The 19,289-nt window shown below is 41.8% G+C and overlaps 1 protein-coding gene across 4 annotated transcripts in view; it reads right to left on the bottom strand.

Moving 5' to 3' along the window:
- Nucleotides 1-19,289, bottom strand: part of LOC148036112 (uncharacterized) — a 127,364-nt gene that overhangs the window by 57,605 nt on the left and 50,470 nt on the right. For all 4 annotated transcript variants that reach the window (XR_015690902.1, XM_087678103.1, XM_087678102.1 and 1 more), the window contains exon 9: nucleotides 3,767-3,957. Coding sequence is in view for 3 of the 4 variants with exons in the window: in XM_087678103.1 (XP_087534229.1) it covers nucleotides 3,767-3,957 (191 nt within the window). In the remaining variant the exon portion in view is untranslated. The remainder of the gene's footprint in view (nucleotides 1-3,766; nucleotides 3,958-19,289) is intronic.

The following is a 19,289-nucleotide window of genomic DNA, read 5'->3' on the forward strand; positions in this document are numbered from 1 at the left end:
GTGGAGTGGTGGGAAGTTCTTGAAGTATGCGTCCAAGTCCTCTATCACCTCGCTCTGTCCGCTCACCCTCCTCACCCTGTTGGATGTCAAGTACCTAAGATGAGATCAACTCTAGAATCACCACTTGGCAAGGTAGAAATCCAGGAGATGGTGCATCTGCAACCTACTACATCTCTTGAGTCACTACTAGTATCACTGCCTCTATGGGCTGCATCGCATTTATCCGCGGTGCTATCTATGGTGGTGTTGTGATCTATTGTGGAATCTCTAGCTCTTGATAATGAGGGGAGTGGTTGTGGAAGCCGTAGGAGGCTAAGGTGGCACCGTATAGGCTAGTGGTCTAAGGTCCCTAACCACTCTCCACCATCCCTCCGCCTCTCTCAACACTCGGCCTCCTCCTGCCCTGTCCCTCATGCACACTCTTGGTGTCGCTCGCGTTGTCTCCTCCTCTCTCTAGCATTGCACTATCTCTAGCACTTTGCATCACTCCTCTGTGTCTTTAGTCTTACCCCCCCCCCCCCCAACAAATCTTTGATAGAGGTCTAGCACTAGCATGTCCTGGGGCACTCCGATGCAAGATGTCTAATCATCCTACATCCAAAGCATTGGCCCAAGTCCTATCTATGTGACAGGCTAGGTGAGAACACCCCCGTGGACAGAGGGAATTGTGATCGTCTAAGGAAGAGAATGTAAGGACTTTGTGGGAAATATAACTTGAATTGATGGGTACCTTTGTGGTCCTTCTGATACTGCGTTGGCAAAGGTCCTATCTCTTCGTATGACATGGCTAAATGCATTGCCAATCTCGAAGAGATATGATGCGAAGTACTCATCCAGACCTAAAAAAGAGATCGTGATGGCAATGCCATCTCCGAGTGATGAGTAGTCCTCGTCCTCAATCCATCAATCCAAGTCTAGCACTAATGATCTAACATCAAGTGAGATGGTAGCAAGTGCCACCTCCATCTGATCATGCGAGTCGAACTAGAGCCTGAAGCATCCCTTCCCTAGGTGTACCACCATGTGTGACCCTCGCAAGAGTGCCGGTAAGAACCTATTTGATGGAGTTCTTGAGAATGTGAATGGGTAGGCGATATCCAACCAATCTACAAGTAAGAGAAGACGCCTCAAGGGCCATCACTTTGTCCCTTAACATCAAGCAAGCTGATAGTATGTGCTACCTCCACCTACTCACACGAGCCGCACTAGAACCTGAAGCATCCCTTCCCCAAGGGTACCAGTGACCACACATGTGACCCTCGCAAGAGTGCTGGTAAGAGCTGCCTAGATGGAGTCCTTGAGAATGTGAATGGGCAGGCGATCTCCAACCAATCTACAAGCTAGAGAAGATGCCTCAAGGGCCATCACTCTATCCCTAAGTGCCAGCTTTGTGTCTGGAGCAAAGCGAATCAGTGTGGGAAGGCATCAGCCGGGGGGCTCCACTAGAGCCCCCTAGTGGTGGTAAGGGATCGGCTGCAATCTCATGCGATGCACTAGAGCCATGTGACTATGGTGCTGGCTCTAACTCGACAATTGGTGCTGAGCTTTGCTCTGGCGATTTTGGCGCTTGAAGGGGGGGTGTGCTAAGATGGATGCGGTTTGAGCAAGGAACCAGGCAAAGGCTGCTAGGGTAGATGAAGCAGCCGAGGATGCCATGTGTGAAGAAGGGAAGATGGTGGCTGCTGGTGGCGGGTGGTTGAATCTCCTATCTAAGGTTTTGAATTGCTTGAAAGACAAAAAGTATGGTCAAACAATCAATCCAAAGGCTGAAAACAAGTTAGCTATAGATGTAATCAGTACTAGTATTGGGGTAAGACTCTAATACCACTATAAATGCCCCAGACAATGTAATATGCTTAACAATGATAAGTTCATTCTTTTTGAGACTTAACATTTCAAGAAAATGCAAAGAATGAATGCTTGAAGCTGAGTTTAATCCTTAAGGATACCGCCTTGTACAGGCCATTTACACCCTTTGATAGAGTTTAGGTGGGCATTTATACTACCCAAACTCGAAAATGACATATATTATTATTTATCTTTTTGGGGCTATAGAGCTGATCAAAGTGGCTTGTAATTTCCTAATTAGCTAGTAAGTTTTTTGGTCTAATTTGTCACTTCTTAACAGGTTACAGTAGAATATCTGCCACATGCTTTAAATGTGGACTGAACAAGGAGACAACACTACAGTTAGGACTGCCAATGCCCACAAAATTGCATGAATGTTCTCAACCTCATCCTAAGCAGCATGTGTGGAAAATGCGCTAGTCAACCTCCTCCTCTATGAATGGGCTCACATGCTATGAGCCAATGTGAGGACCTCCTCGTAAAGCATTTCATAAATACATCCATCATGGAGTGTCAAGCACCCACATTTGTTAATGTTACAGCACAAGGAGCCAAGTTAGGTGAAAGAGCTGCTTTTTGAGAGCTAACAGAAGTAAGGACGGAGCAGCAGTAGACATCGCGCCTCTAACAGTAGTGAATGCAGCAAGGCCTAATTTATGCAGCAGGCAGGTATAATTAGCCAGATGATGACAAAGCAGCAATGTGGGTGGCTGGAGCACTCGTGGCTGAGCTGAGATCTCTGTTGTAGCAGCAGTCATGATCAGCTAAGTGCTGCATGGCAGCAAGGTGGCACTGAAGTTTGGAATGATGGGATGATATAGGATGGAGAAGCAGTCCCCTCATTGGCTTATTTTAACAGGTTCGGGTGGGCACCATTCCTACCCCAACTCAAAAATGACATGTATCATTATTCTTCTTTTCAGGGCCATTCTAAAGCCTAATAAATTGGCCAACAACTTTGTAATTAATGACAATAATTTTCACCAAAATTTTCATTGCTTAACAGGTTATGGCAAAGTATCTGTCACATGCTCAAAATGTGGACTGTACAAGGAGGCAATACAGAATTTGGGACTGCCTAAAGCAGCAAAACCCATAAAATTTGCAGAAACACTCTCAAACTAGTCTTTCAGAGCATTCACAGGGTGATAATAGTGACTTGGGGAGCATTGGGCTACAGGCGGAGTATGCACATTTGTGGATCTCCAAGGGACCTATTACACCTAGGATGCAAGACCCAAACCAAAGAACTCTAAAATAACATGCATTGCAATAGGGGATCCTGAATAGAAAAATATGCATGACTCCCGAGTGGCTAGAAATGCCTCTTGCCTTCTTTGACTCTCCCTTTAATATCTCATCTGCCTCTGAAGGGATGAATGTTCTCGATACAACAAGCGTCTCAGAGGTCAAGGTATGCTGATGCTCTATAGCCTCACTATATCTACCTTACTGGGTGTACCAGGCAACAATGCTAGAAGCGAGGTCCCACCTGTGACAATGTCTTGTAGTTCTGTCCGAGTCAAGCCTGCAGCGTTTATGACTCTCCTACTGTTTTGATATGTGAACAGAAACAGCCTCAAAATGCTGCCTTAATTTGGTAGATACACTTCAAACCAGGGAAGATGTAAGGAGTCCCGGCAGTCTTCATGGAACTTGAGTTTCTCCTTTGCTTCATTGTCCCTCTCATAGAAATTCGAGGAGCCACCGACAATTCCCACATAAAAGTGCATAGATGTGGACATCTTTTACCAGAATCAACATCTCTTAACCATTCTCTTTATAACCGATGCCTTTTACACTATAAAATGCAAATATTCCTTTAGTTTAATACCTGAATGACAAAAGACTCCATTTCAAGGGGTTGAATGATATGATTTAATCAAAAGTAGTGGTTTTCCTTACATGTAAGCCCTACCTTTTCTCCAATATTGGCTATCAAGGACCCCATCAACTCATCTAAACACTTATACTGCTCTTTTTCAGCTGGTCTTGCAAACCCTTCTGCTTCCTTTGAGGCTATGTCAAGTGTAACAGCAGTCCTATGTTTTGAAAAATCAACATTATCAGGTTTCTTCTCCAAAGTCTTCTCTTGCAAGCTCACAGCACCTGCCAAAATTCCCAAAAAAGGACACTTCAGTCAAAGCACTCAATGGGACTGATTCTTTATGAATACATTGCAACAATGAGAGCAAGAAGTAATTAGCAAAAGCCTAAAGAAGTACATTTAAACAAGAGTTTATTTCGGATGCAGCATTGACCCAAGGGGTCGGGGAGTGAGCACAATAGCTTAAGAAGTGCAAGCATTCTGAGTCATCAAAAGACAAGCTAGTTCTTTGGCTCTGGTATACTGTATACAACACTTTTAGCATGTTAAGAGTCAAACTTGCACAACTAAGAACATGTCAAGTAACATCCTTCAGCCACTTCAAACACCATATAAAACCTGTACTTTTAAACTTTAGTTGAGAGAACTATAGGAAATGGAAGTAAAGTTTTCACACATTCCTCTCTCTCTCTCTCCAAGCTGGCAGGTTCCGACTGTGTCAGTAGCTGATTCTCCACGGGGGCTAGAGAGACATCTCAATGTACTATACTCATATGCACACGACAATGGACTTTCATTCAACCTTAGTAAAACCACAATTATGATATTTAATACCACATCACAATGGGTTAGGAGATCAGCACCAAGGTTTACTTATGCGCAAGGGGAGATAATTATGTGCATTCTTATACATATTTGGGTGTTTTATTCACAAGGCCTACTTTCCCTATGAGGTGGGCAGCAAAGACGAGATTGACATGAGGATACATGGCCTTGAGTGGTTTGGAGAGGATATGCTCACATGTATAGCTCCAAGATCCCTACACCAAAAGCTTGGTTATCTGATATATCGGTCACATCCACATTAATATATATGGAGACCTAGCCTTGACCACAACAGCAAATCATGCTGCATATATGATGGATAGAGATAGATGTAGAAGCCCTCTGTGTCCATGAGTTCTTGGATGATTAGATGTAAGGCCTTAATCCCACAAGAAATTGCCACAGCTAAGTAGGAAGCTCTGATTGTGGAGGCTCATACCAGGTCCGTCTCATTCATACATAGCTTGTGGAGCTACCCAGACATAGATAAGACCACAAACCCTTGAGCCCTCGCAATAGCTTGCTACTAAGGCTGCTACTTTATGTTTGGATCTCAAATGTTGAAACCAACCTTTCTTTTCAGAGAGGGTGGTAAAACTTGATCAAGCACTTAATTATAGATACTTGGATCTCGGATGTTGAAACCCACCTTCCTTTTTGGAGATGGTGCTACTTTATATTTGGATCTCAAATGTTTAGACAAACCTTCCTTTTTGGAGAGGGTGGTAAAGCCTAATCAAGCACTTAATTACAACAATTAATAAATTCAATAGAATTGAAATGCACACTTTACCATACCTTCCATAATATTCTTTGACATTGGACACATTTTTGGCCCCAAAACTGGGGCCCCTAGTTGCAGTATTTCTTTAACTTGTATTGTAATTGGATGGTGTACAACTGAGATTTCTTAATCTCCTCCACTGATCCAAAACCCCTTGCTGTCACCAAACAATCAACAAAACTTTCGGGAAATTTGCCCCTTGATCTTTACCCAAGACTTTTACAAATTCAGCCACCACACTGACGGGGCAAATGCTGCCCCAAATCAAATGGGATGGGCTAGCATCTGAAATCCTTGGCTATCCCTTGAATTCCAAGTGTTGATTTCAGTGTTCCATGCCTTTAGCTACTAGCATGGGTCCCAAGGTGACTGCTAAACCCTAATTTCTACTATAAATTAGGGTTTACCGTAGAAACTTCACTACTGCCCACCAAATCTGGCTGAGAATTGCTGAGAAAACCAAAGAATGGATTGAAAAAGGTGAGACAACGCTGAGGAAAGATAAAATCCAAAGTTTCCACACAACAAAACCCCTAAATCTGCTTGCTGCCTGCCCTGATCAGTATTAAATGCAGTTGCCTACTGTCCCGATGCCCAAAAATGTTGTTGCCAGCCTTCTACTACTATCGCCAACCCCTAGGAAGCTTCAATCTGTTGTCACCTGCCTCCTAGAGCCCTTTGGCTGCCATCACCTGTTATCAATGGCCCTCCGCTGGTCCAGAATTTGACTAGTAGCACCTCCTCTCTCTCTTGCATAGCTTGGATACATTGAAGAAGACTCCACATCCCTCAAACAGCCTTCTTCCCCATTGTATAAATATGTTTGCGAAGTGGCAGCCTTCTAATCCCATTTCAAAAAATTTCAGCCACTTAATTAATTTTCAGAATTACTGAATTCTTAAAATTAATCAAAACCGTTCTAACCCTGCCCAAAATTAGATGCACCCATCCACAATTGAATTAATAGGCCATTTCCAATCTGAGTGGTCCCCCCAACCTTAATTGACCCTTGGACATGCACACATTAAGTAATTAATTAGTGCTAGTCCCTAGCATCACCACTAACACTTATTGGCCAATTAATTGTCTTAGGGCCAAATTGGTACCAACCAATACCTAAAACCCAACTAGCATGACTTGTCACAACTTTGCCTTTGACACCCGCTGCTTCCTCGAGGTCCTTGGCCTGTTACCATGAAATAACTGCCATCTGCATCACATGTGCCTTACACATTGCACATTTGATGATTAAATTAATCAAATGTTTCTAGCAAAGCCAAAGTATCCAAAAATTTCACATCCCAATAACAAACCTCCCCCTTGAAATCCTTACAATCATTCTTGATTGCACTGCAATGTGCCAAAGCAAAAGTATACTACACTAGAATTTCCATAAGGCATCACAATCAACACAACATTGGCTATTGCTATTTAACCATGCCACATACCCAAAACCTACTGTAAATTTTCAGCCAACATAAGCATAACATAAAACTGAAAAATAGTCCAAACCTATTGCTAGAAACTCATCAAATGCATCCTTTCTTCTATCTCTTAATTGTTCTAACTAAACAACCATAGAAAAGCATAAACTCAACATAAATCATGGCTGAACTATCAATGGCATTCACTAAACATCAAGGTAGTCAAGTCAATTTCTCTAGTCCGTGGACTTAGTACGGTACCGAACATACACAAAAAAATCTAGAATAAACTCTTGTGTTTGGTACGATCATTAAAAAGTACATAGAAAATTAAGGTTTAGGCTAGTAAATACTACTTGTTTTAACATGAGAGTGGCTACCCATGAGATAGAGTGTCACAAGGCATTATCCATCCAATACTAATACAGTTTACAAACCAGAAATCTCTTTGCTTCAATTTTCAACAAACATGACGAGAGGTTCAAACAAAATGTAAATCCAAGACTCTAATCACAAGTAATTTCCAAGATCCAATTTCATTTATAAGATTGAAGACATGTACAATGGATTAAAAAAAGAAACTAGTTGCAATGATGAATCATGATTCATGGATCATAGTATAGCAATTCACAAGTGCCAAGTGGCAAATACAAAAAGTACTAGATACAAAAAGAAACTTAAGGCTAAGACGTACTGAGCTGTGTGTAATGCGAAGGCTTCGTGAAAAGACTTAGGCATTGTAATAGAGGTAAAGAATATAGAGATATGGATAGAGGCAAGCGAAGGGGAAGGGAAACAAGAGGAGGTAAAGGAAGAGGAAATAGAAATAGAGCTACACATAGGGGATGAGACACAAGAGAAAGAGGATGTAGAGGTAGAGAGAAGTGGTGAAGGAGAGAGAGTAGAGAAGCTTATAAGAGGTAGAAAAAGAGTTAGCAAGTGAGGTACAGGTAGAGGTCAACAAGGAGAAAAAGAAAAAGGATAAAGCAAAAAACAATCTTTATTTGAACACCAACTCCGAAAAAAAGGGACGAAAACTAGACAGATCGTACACGCCCGACCAACCTAGACGGATCATACTATATAGGTCTGTCTGCGAATGGAATGCAACAAGGCTAAACATGCTGCTATCCACAAAAACAGCTGAAAACCATTGAAATTGAGCATAAATTGATCATATGATGATCTGAAAACTGATCACAAACTACTGCAAATGTGATATCAAACTGATCACAAACTAAATGCAAAAATTGATCAAAAACTGATAGAAAACCTAATGCAAAACTGATCCCAAACTAAAGCAAAAGTATAGTCTTAGAGCCTCAATAACAACCATACTCATTTGCATACATCTCACAGTGACTAGTACACTAAATAGTGACCTCATGGTAGACATACTGTTAGCACAGTACCTTGGATGCATGTTGAACACATTCGAGATCCACTACATACGAGAGTTGTCTACAACTCGAGGAGTGAAAGTGCTACCTCCCCCTTGAGCATCAAGCACCGCTTTGGACCCTTGATATCCTGAACCTGATTGAGCTCGAACCACGGCTCTAACCAAAAAGCATCGAGGTAAAGCTCTAATAACTAAGGATGATCTACGAAGTCATCCTCTTCCATCCACTTAGCATCCATTGGTGAATAGTTCTAAAACTTCACCAAACATCTTCAGGAAACTTTACCCCTAACCTTTCTTTCTTTACGTACCAAAATCTTCTCCGGTATCAATATCTTATCCAACTCCTCAACCTTAGGCTGAATTTCAATAGACACATCCTCTAGCACATCACCATGAAAAGGCCTTAACAAACTGGTATGAAAGACATTGTATATCCACCAATGTGGAGGTAATTTCACTTAATAAGCAACATTGCTTATTTTCTCCAATACATGGAGGGGCCCATAGTATCTCATGCTCAACTTCGGATACAATCTCTCTCTACCATTCATCTTTTTCAACCTTTCCTTTTCAAAACGTAGCACTACATAATCACCCTCTACGAAGTCCAAAGCTCGTCTATGGCGATCAACCGCCTTCTTTTGCTTGTTCTAAAATCTTTGAAGTACATACATTATCTTTGCATAGGCTACATCCAAGATTTCCACATAGCGATCAACCTCAAATATCTTATCCTTAGTATGCAAGATAGGTGGTACCTTCTTGCCGCCCTCAACAATCTCAAAAGAAGAAAGCTTTATGGCATTCAACTCAATGTGATAAATCATACTGATGAAGGCTTACGTGATAGTGCATCAAGTACAACATTCTTTTTACCATCAACATCTACAATTTGAAAATGAAACATAGAGAGAAAGTTTTTCCATCTCATATGCTTCTCTGACAACTTTGCCTACATCAGAAGGTACCTCAATGTCTAGTGATCTTTCTGCATTGCGAGATCAACCCCTAACAAATAGTGTTTCCACATAGACAATGCATGAATTATAGCCAAGAGCTCTTTGTTATAAACTTGTAAATTTCTCTCTACACCGTGGAGAAGACCAGCATTAATCCCTTGAGCCCCATAAGCATTCGGTGGTGCATATACATTTCCAAACATGCCACTTTGTGTCTTAGGCATCAAACCAATTATGCCATACATTGGGTTACGCATATTACCAGCCATACCCGAATACATTGGGCCTTGCACACCATGCATAGGTTGCTGCATACCATAAGGAGTTATGCTATACATTTAAGTGTGCGATCCCTAACAATCCATTGTATGAAAAATAGTGCTACCTAGTACTACCAAAGTATCATGGCTGTCCCATCATTGCATACATGCTTGGTTGTCCAAAATCCATTGAACTAACACTTCCATGATGGCCTTGCATTGCATACCTTGCCCCATAGGTACCATCTACTTTGCTTCATTATCTATGGGAGCTTCATGTGAAGGCTTTGGCATTATCTTCGGTACGCCTTGCTATCTCAAAGGTGTAGAAGATAACTTTTTCTTCTTGCCTATGATGTCCTTCATTGGACCATTCAAAAACCGAGTGAACTAAGGATCCTTTGCTAATTCGAAGAGATTTATTGCAGTCCTCATCTAATTTTTGAATTGATCATTAAATTCGTCTTTCCGTTGCTGGTCATCACCATCATTTTTCTTGGAAGGCCCTACATCTTGACCAACAGCAACACTTTCAACTTGTTGTCCATTATCTGCGTTGGGAATAAAGGCTCACCGCCTTTTACAGTCTTTGCATGTGCACGCATACTTACACTGGTACTTTATATATATTATCAAAACCTAAGTGGTACATCTTGTCACTATACCAAAAAGTTTGATTGTTGTGCTCTCACTCTTTATGCTCACTCTCTCTACTCTGAACTTTGTACTAAACCTGATCTACACTCTATCTCGATCCTTGCACATTAGTCATCAAATTGATATCAAAGTGGCCAAGCAACAGCTCAAGTGTGCACACGTCTCAAGACAATCCACAAACGTGCGCTAGCTTAGCAAGTGCAAGTCAAAGTCAATGGTCGACTGCCTAATGGAGGCAGTCGACCAACGAGTATGGATTTTGCAAGCGATCAAGCGTTGACAGAGCAGGCGATAGATGGCAGGACCTGCGATAGCTACAACACGTCAACGCTGCAAACAATCAGGTGAACAACCGCAGCGAGCAAGCAATTAGGCAAATGCAACGACGACACAGTTGGTCAATGCCATCACAGCATTGGGTCAACAAGTAGCCTTCGTTTTTTTTTTTTCAATTTCCTGCAATTTTTTCCTCTTCCACTACCGAATGTTCGCATGCATAAGCACAATGTGCAATCTTAGCTTGAAAATTTAGGGCTTTTCCCGGATTTGGGAATTGTGATCCAGAACAAGACAATCTAACCCAAAAATTGCAAAATCGGTGCACATTTGCCTCAAAAATTTTGGAGCTTTTCACATTTTAGTGAAATTTTTTCAATTTCACTGAAATTTGTGCACACCGGACCCAAGAAAATTGGGGCTTTTGTAGAATTTCTTCAATTTGTTCAACAATTGCCTAGTATATGCACTTGGGTATACGTATTGATGTAATCTGGATGGATTTCCCTTTGAAAATTTGGGGCTTTTAACCGAAATTGTCAAATTTCTGCCCATGAATGCTTTTGGAGCAAAAATTGCAATCAAAGTTTGGAGATTTCACATGCACCTCTAAATGTGGCTATAATTGCTTGTGGGGTGTAGTAGCAAACACACTCTAATTCTGAAAATCAATTTGTAGATCTAAAATTTCTGCAATTTTTTATTTTCGCTTCTGATTGGCACTTGCAATGTACCATGGTCACTTATATGACATTTGGGCTTGCATTCGATGGCTTCTGAGTCAATTTAGCGCTGCAAATTACAGCTGGAAACAATGAGAGCAGCAATCTTTTGCACATCGAGAAGCTTAAGGGTGCACATAATTTTGCAATATGGCAAAAACAATGCTACAATGTCTTGGTGCAAAAGAACCAAGTGAAGCCCATTAAAGCAAAGGGAATAAAACCAACAAGTATAAACAAGAAGAGTGGGATGATTTGGATAAGCTTGCACGCTCTACCACTGAGCTCTCAATGTCAGAAAACTTGCTATTTAACATTGAGAAGCTGAATTTAACATATGCAATGTGGCAAAGACTTGAAGAATTGTATGCTCAAAAAAGTGCAACTTGCAAGGTTTATGGGCTGAAAAAGTTAATGGACTTTTGCATGAAGGAAGGTACAACCATGTCTATACATTTGAACGAGTTCAACTCCATTTTCAGTCAACTGATTGCTTTTGATTTTCATATTGATGATGACTTCAAAGCTACCTTCTTGCTATGCACCCTACCTGAAAGTTGGGATTCTTTTAGGACAGCCCTGAGTAATTCAAATGATCAGCTGCTATATTTTGATGTGGAGAGTTCTTTGCTGATGAAAGAACTCAACAGACAAAATAATTCAGCAAACAAATCTTCTAACGCATTGCACAATAGGGGGTAGATCTCAACAAAAGGTCAGTTCTGAAAATAGAACACGCAACAAGTCTCATGGCAAAAATGTGGAGTGTCATCATTGTGGCAAGAAAGGGTACTACAAACGGGATTGTTTTCAATTGAAGAAAGAGAAAGACAAAAACAAAAACACTAAAGACAACAAGGGTGAGAAAAAGGACAGCCAACCTGCAAAGAAGAGCAGTGTGAAGATAGAAGAGGTAAATGTAGTCACTCATGAGAATGATAGTGACAATGATATACTTCTTGCTTCTTCTTTGAATACACATGCATTGATTGTAGATTTTGAGGATGACATGCACAATTGGATACTTGATTCAAGTGCAACTTTTCATGTTACACCCCATCATGAGTGATTTTCTGACTACAATGGTGGTGAACACGGTGTTGTCCACTTGGAAGATAACTATGCATGTAAAATTGCAAGCATTGGCAATGTGAAATTGGAATTTCAGTATGGCTCCGTGTTTGTTTTGCATAATTGGGGATAGCAAATGGAAAATTTCTAAGGACTCTCGTATTGTTGCTAAGGGCTCCAAAAGTGATAATTTGTATCCTTTGCATGTATCTAGCGTGTGTGACCATGTAGTCGCCATAACTAAGCAACCAAGTGTTTCTTTGCGGCATAGTTGCTTGGGACACATGAGTCAAATTGAAATAAAAGTGCTTTCTCACTTGGGTTATTTGCCATTTTTTAGGTATGTTGATTTTGAACAGTGTGATCATTGTATTTTAGGTAAGCATGCTCAAAATTTACATAAAAAATCTCTCTTAAGTCTTTACACTTAGAGTTGATACATTCAGATATATGTCAGATGCCAAGCTTATCTCTAGGGGGAAATAAGTATTTCATTACTTTTGTTGGTGATACCACACGCAAAGTATGGGTTCATCCAATCCATTTTAAAGATGAGGCCTTGGATAAATTTTAAAAATTCCTAGCACTTCCTGAAAATCGGACCAGTAAGTCATAAAAGTGTCTTCGCTTTGACAATGGTGGGGAATATGGGTCCAAAACCTTTAAGACTTTTGTGACAACAAAGAGATTAAAAGGAAGCTCACCACCCCTCACAATCCACCCCAAAATGGTGTGCAAAGCGTATGAACAGGACCATTCAAGTTAAAGTGTGTACAATGTTGTCGGTGGGGAATATGCGTCCAAAGTCTTTAGGACTTTTGTGACAACAAAGAGATTAAAAGGGAGCTCACCGCCCCTCACAATCCACCCCAAAATGGTGTTGCAGAGCGTATGAACAGGACCATTCAAGACAATGTCCGTACAATGATGTCACATGTTGCTCTACCTCATGGATTTTGCGTAGAGGTTGTTATGACAGCTGTACACTTGATTAATCGATCACCAAACAACTCCAAAATGGTGTGCAAAGCATATGAACAAGACCATTTAAGACAAGGTCCGTACAATGCTGTCGGTGGGGAATATGTGTCCAAAGCCTTTAGGACTTTTGTGACAACAAAGAGATTAAAAGGGATCTCATGCTCCTCACAATCCACCCCAAAATGGTGTTGCAGAGCATATGAACATGGCCATTCAAGACAAGGTCGTACAATGTTGTACACTTAATTAATCGATCACCAAACAAGTCTTTTGGGGAAGGGGAGGGGGGATCCCTCAAGAAGCGTGGTCGGGCAAGCCACCTTCGTATGCTCCTTTAAGAGTGTTTGGCTACTACGAGACATTTGTGCACATTCACAAGGAACAACGCAACAAACTTGAGCCAAAGTTCTATAAATGTATTTTCCTAGGATACGGTGATGAACGTGAAATGGGATATTGATTATGGGATCTCGAGAAACAAAAAGTAGTATGTAACAATGATGTTATCTTCCAGGAAGAACGCATGTACAAACAGCCCGAAAAGAAAAAGGAGGTCAAAAGGATTGTATTCCGAGAGAATGTATTAATAGGACAATAAACAGCAGCAAATACCTGCTATAAATGTCCCTAAAAATGCAGGGAATAATGCTGAAAATGATCAACAAGATATTGCCCATGATATACCACAAACTCAGCAGTAACAAATGCCTTTGGAACAATGAGAACCAACTATACAGCTTGCTGAACTACAGAACAACAAGTTGTTAATGCAGAGCCAGCAAATCTTAATCATTGGGTCCATAAGTTGACCAAAGTGCAAAGACAGCCAGATAGGTTTGTTCTTGGTGTCAATTATGTGGCTGATTATGTCATGCTGACAGATTGTGGTGAGCCGTCATGCTTCCAAGAAGCAATGGACAAAAAAGACAACAAGAAATGGCACAAGGCTATGCTGTCACAAATGGAATCTCTCATGAAAAATACCACTTGGGATTTGATACATTTGCCTAAAGGGAAGTTACGTGCTACCGTGCAAATGGGTTTACAAAATGAAAATCACTTCTGGTCCTTTTCTTAAAGTACAAGGCACAACCGGTTGCTAAAGGGTACAAGCAAGAACATGGAATTGATTTTGATGATATCTTTTCCCTTGTAGTCAAAATGACTACTTTACACACCATTTTGGGCTTGGTTGCTTCTGAAGATATAAAACTCATATAGATGGATGACAAGACAGTTTTCTTACATGGTGATCCGCTTGAGGAGATCTATATGCAGTAGCCTGAGGGTTTTGTTGCAAGGGGAAAAGAGCACATGGTATGTAAACTCAAGAAGAGTTTGTATGGGCTGAAACAGGCACCATGAGAATGGTATCATAAATTTGATACATTTAAGCAATCTCAAGGATTCCATAGATCTCAAGTTGATTACTGCTTATACACTAAGAAGGCAGCACAAGGTAGTCTTATTCTCTTGGTTTTGTATGTGGATGACATATTGATTGCAAGAAAGGATGTTCATGCTTTGGACTCCTTGAAACAAAGCCTACACAATAGCTTTGATATGAAGGATCTTGGTGAGGGCAATCATATTCTTCTTCTTTTTTTTGCAAATAAAATGTGGCTAATTATATTACTCAAAAAAACTGATTACAACGGAGTGCTCATGCTCAACAGACTAGCTCCACATGCTCAACAGACTAGCTGGAGCTGATGCAAAGTCACAAATACATCATGAATACAAGCCTCTCAAGGCGATCTGGGGAGGATGGGAGCAAGAAGCCATGTAGGGGGGGTGTATCGCCATCTAGGGCTGCCTGCCTATATCACAAAAAACAGGTCCTGGCCACCCCAGGTATGCATGAAATGACTACGCAGTTCCTAATGAGCCCTGGACTCGCCCTGCACCTGATCCCAACGGCCACGCAGGGAGTGGATGATGGAGGTCCATAGCTCTGCTAAGGTCGCCTGTGCTGAAAGTCTCTCTCCGCCCAAAGTCTCCTAACACCACGCCTTCCAGATTTGCCATCCAATAAGACTCCCTATGATCTCCCATACCTCGGAGCGGTCTACTGTGGGCTCCAGTACCTGACGGATGGGTAGCACCTCCAAGCCGACCACTACACATGACCCTGCCTCGATGATGAATATCGTGTCCTGCATCCCGGCCTCATACAGAAGGTGCCGGACCTGGCTGACTACCTACCAACAAAAAGCTCCCCATGAGATATATCCAAGGTTGGGTGCTATACGGCAAAGGATGCGGCATGCTCCTCTCCACACGAGCTGTGCCGTCTCACATGACCAAAGGCAGTGCTTTGGGATTTCCAGAGGCTGTTGTGTGCAGCGCTTACAACCTCCCTCCTGCAACTGGGCAAGCCAACTTCCCACCGCCAAGCCTCCATGTGCCACCAGCCATAAGCAGTACAATACCCTCCTCGGCCTCCAGCTATCCCATAGGCGGCGCCAAAAGGTCTGTCGAACGGCGATGTACCAAGCCGTCGCTAGGAGGACCTGGTTAACCACCAGGGCTCGGCCGGCTAGTGAGAGACAAGCCGTGCTCCAGTAGGTCAGCTTCCTCCGAATAGAATCGAAGACTGAAAGAAACTACTAGGCGGGAGTGATGTTGAGTCCCACCTGGAATCCTAGGTACCGGATGGTCTGCCCTCTACTTACCCATCTAAATCCAAGGTGGACGCCCCACTCTGTGCTAGAGTCCAGGTCTGTGAGAAAACCAACCGACTTTTGCGAGTTGATTTTCACTCCCGCTGCTGAACAAAACAACTCAAGGGCCAGCCTCACTCTCTCCAATATCAACTCATCATCCTCTATGTAAAAGTGTTGTATCGTCTGCATACTTTGAGTCTAGCAACTCCCTCTCCTCTCTCACTGGAAGTCGGAGGCTGCGTAAACCGCTCACACGGGACCTGAGAAAGTGAGACATCACCTCTGCAAAGAGTAGGAACAGGTACGGGGCTAGGGGGCAACCCTGCCGGACCGATCTCTCCAGCCGAAACTCCTCCCCACACCTACCACCTATGAGAACCTTGCTGGTGGCTGATCTATAAAGTGTAGAGACCCCGTGAATCCAAGCCTATGGAAAACCCAACCTCGCCATGGTGCCCTCTAGGAAATCCCAATCCACCCTATCATAAGCTTTCTCGAAATCCAAGAGAAGTACGACTAGTCTCTACCCACTGTGTTGAGCCCACTCTGTCGCCTCAAAGAAGGTAAATACATTGTCCAGGATGCTCCTATCCTAGACAAAGCCTGTCTGTGTATCATGGATGATGTCTGGCAACACGGGGCGTAGTCGCCTACCAATCATCTTTGCCAATGCCTTATAGGCCACTGACAATAAGGTGATCGGTCTCCACTGGGAAAGCTCCAATCGATCTCCCCCTTTAGAGAGAAGATTGATGAGGCCTACCGAAAGGCTCCCTGGCATCTGTCCTGAAGTGAAAATCTCTTGGAAGGCCATCAGTAGGGGTACCCCCTAGTTCCATACCTACCCTCTAATTCCCGCCAACGGATCTCCCTTCTTTCCTTCAACTCCGCTTTAATTATTGAGCAGAGTGGAGCAGTTGATGTACCTCAACTGCTACAAATCTAGTATTGTGGTTGTTAACGCTGCGGCTAGTTCTCAGGAGGGTCCTAATATCAACAATGGCAGGTCGCGGTAGTCTGTGGCTTATAACATTAGTATCTCTAATTATAATTGCGATGAGGAGATACTGGCAATAGCCGGGGCGGGCTGCTCCCATCTGTGCAAACACGCTCCCTATAATTTTATGTCGCCAAGCTACAGCAGGTGTTCTTAAAAATCTTAAGGAAAAGCCTTCATCATTTTTATTTGTCTGATGTCAATGATTTATACGTCGTTGTGCTAATACACCTTTCTTTTGCAAAGTATACAATGGAAAAGCAATTTCAGCAAAATGACGAATGTACCATCTATAGTGCAAGCAAAGTCCCAAGAAATTATGAACCTCGTATACATTCTTCATATGTGGTCATAAGCATATCGCTTCAACCTTAGCATGATCCATACATACACCATCATCCGATACAATGTGCTACAAAAGGTGAATCTCATGCAACAAGAATTCACTTTTCTTATCATTAATGACTAGTTGATGCTTATTTAACTCATTAAACACTATAGCCAAGTGTTTTCGGTGCTCCGTTTCATTCTTTGAATGAACAATCATGTCATCAAACAAAGTACTTGCAAATGCTCTACGCCGCCTAAAAATTCTATCCATCATGTGACTCACGTCAGCTAGAGCATTCGTGAGCCCAAATGGCATAACCACCACTCATACAAACCAAACAAAGTGCAAAAAGTTGTCTTAGGCACATACTTAGGCCTAATGTCTATCTGATGATAACCACTTTTCAAGTTTGTGTGATTGAAAATGGTAGACCCTTGTAATCTATCTATGATATCATTGATCCTAGAAAAAGGAGAACAATTCCTAACCATGATCTTATTCAAGGCTCAATAGTCAATGCACATACACCATAAACCATCCTTTTTATACACCCCCAACACGAGGAAATAGTATAGAGATGAGCTAGGCTGAACTAGCCCCTTTTCTAACCACTCGTTACCTAGCTCATAATCTCCTATTGGGCTGTACTCATCCTATGTGGTGGCTTATTTGGAGGACTACTATTAGGGCTCAAATCTATGGCATGATACTTAAGCATTTCAAGTCATAGCTACCTCAATAATGACTCTGGAAAGCAATCAACATACTCTTTCAAAAATGCCATACGATCTTTGTCTAACTTAGGCACATTACCCATAGTTTCATTGTCATCCTTATCATTTGCAAACACAAAGTAATCTGAAAGGTTATTTTTCATTACTTTGGAAATTCTAGAAGCAGATACAACAAGAACAATCCCCCTTTAAAGCTTTGCATCTGAAGTATGAATGTTTCCCTTATGCTAGAGAGTGACCTCTTTGTCCTGAATCATTGCATGCACATGATGGCACCACAGAGCACACCAAGCAATACATCATAACCCTCCAAAGGTGCAATGAAAAAACTTTTTTAACATTGCTGGTCAACTCTCCACATCTTCCTCTTTCTTGATGAATCATTTAGTATGCTCAAGGAAGCTAGTTGTGCAAAAGGTGCAACGGTACCCACCAGCGGAGGATTGTTTGGCCGCTAACTCTTTCCAAATGGAATTATTGGTTGTTTCAAGGCTGCTCTCTTGGGATGCGAAACATGAAAACTGATTCAAAATACTTTTAGGCTCAAGGGTCTTCTACATTGGCACTTAGATCTCATTCAAAATGCTAACATTCTCCATAGGGAGGACTTGGTCCCTTGGCATACAACAATTTCTTTTGTTTCTTTGTTATGACTCTTGTATTCCTGCCATGATTTGATATAATATAACTATCCATTATGCCCCCACCCCCCACCCCCAAAAAAAAACTCTCTTTGCTATCGGCATAATTATGAATGTGCAACCAAAGCTTTCCAATGACAAGTGTGACTAGTTTTGCATGACCTTTACATGCCATGCCAATTTCTCCCATGGGTCCCATCTCATCCTTTCTAATGCCAAGACAAGCAGCTATTTGTGAAGATAAACTTTTGCACGAGCACTTGGATCAAGGAAAATCAATGCATGTCGATCCCTTTACCCCAAGCTCTACATAGCTTTGTGGCATCATCGTTTGGTTATTCATTAAGCACATCAAGGACCAAACCGGCAATAGTTTTAGGCTTCTTCCCCTTCCAATCACACTTGTTTTCAGCATTTTCAGTTTGTCGCTATTAGGGCAGCCCTTAGTCATATACCCATCCTATTCACAAATGAGACCTTTATTTATAACCATCAATTTTTCCATGTTTCTCTTTGTTATTTTTTCCTTTTCCAGAGTTAGATTCAAACCTGTCCCTTTTCTCAGCTTTGGAAGACTTCGTTTTGGGCTTCTCATCATCCCACTTGAAGCCAAAAGACTTCCCATGCAGCAAAGCATTTTTTGTACACACAGTTTTAATCAGCTGAGACATAGTGGTCATTGTTGTTCTAATGCAAAAATCTCAAAATTCTTTGGGCAGCCCACAATAATACTTCTCTATCTGCTTTGAAAATGGGACAGCACAATACTAAGTAATGGGCAGCTATGCCTCCCAAAACTTTTTATTGTATTGCACCAAATTCTTGCACTGAGAAGAATCAAGCTTAGGCCATGCAATCATTACATGAACTTCAAACATAC

This window comes from Lygodium microphyllum, chromosome 5, assembly GCF_053477565.2.
Source record: "Lygodium microphyllum isolate KBCC chromosome 5, Lygodium_microphyllum_v1.1.10, whole genome shotgun sequence".
In the NCBI taxonomy this organism is placed as follows: Eukaryota; Viridiplantae; Streptophyta; class Polypodiopsida; order Schizaeales; family Lygodiaceae; genus Lygodium; species Lygodium microphyllum.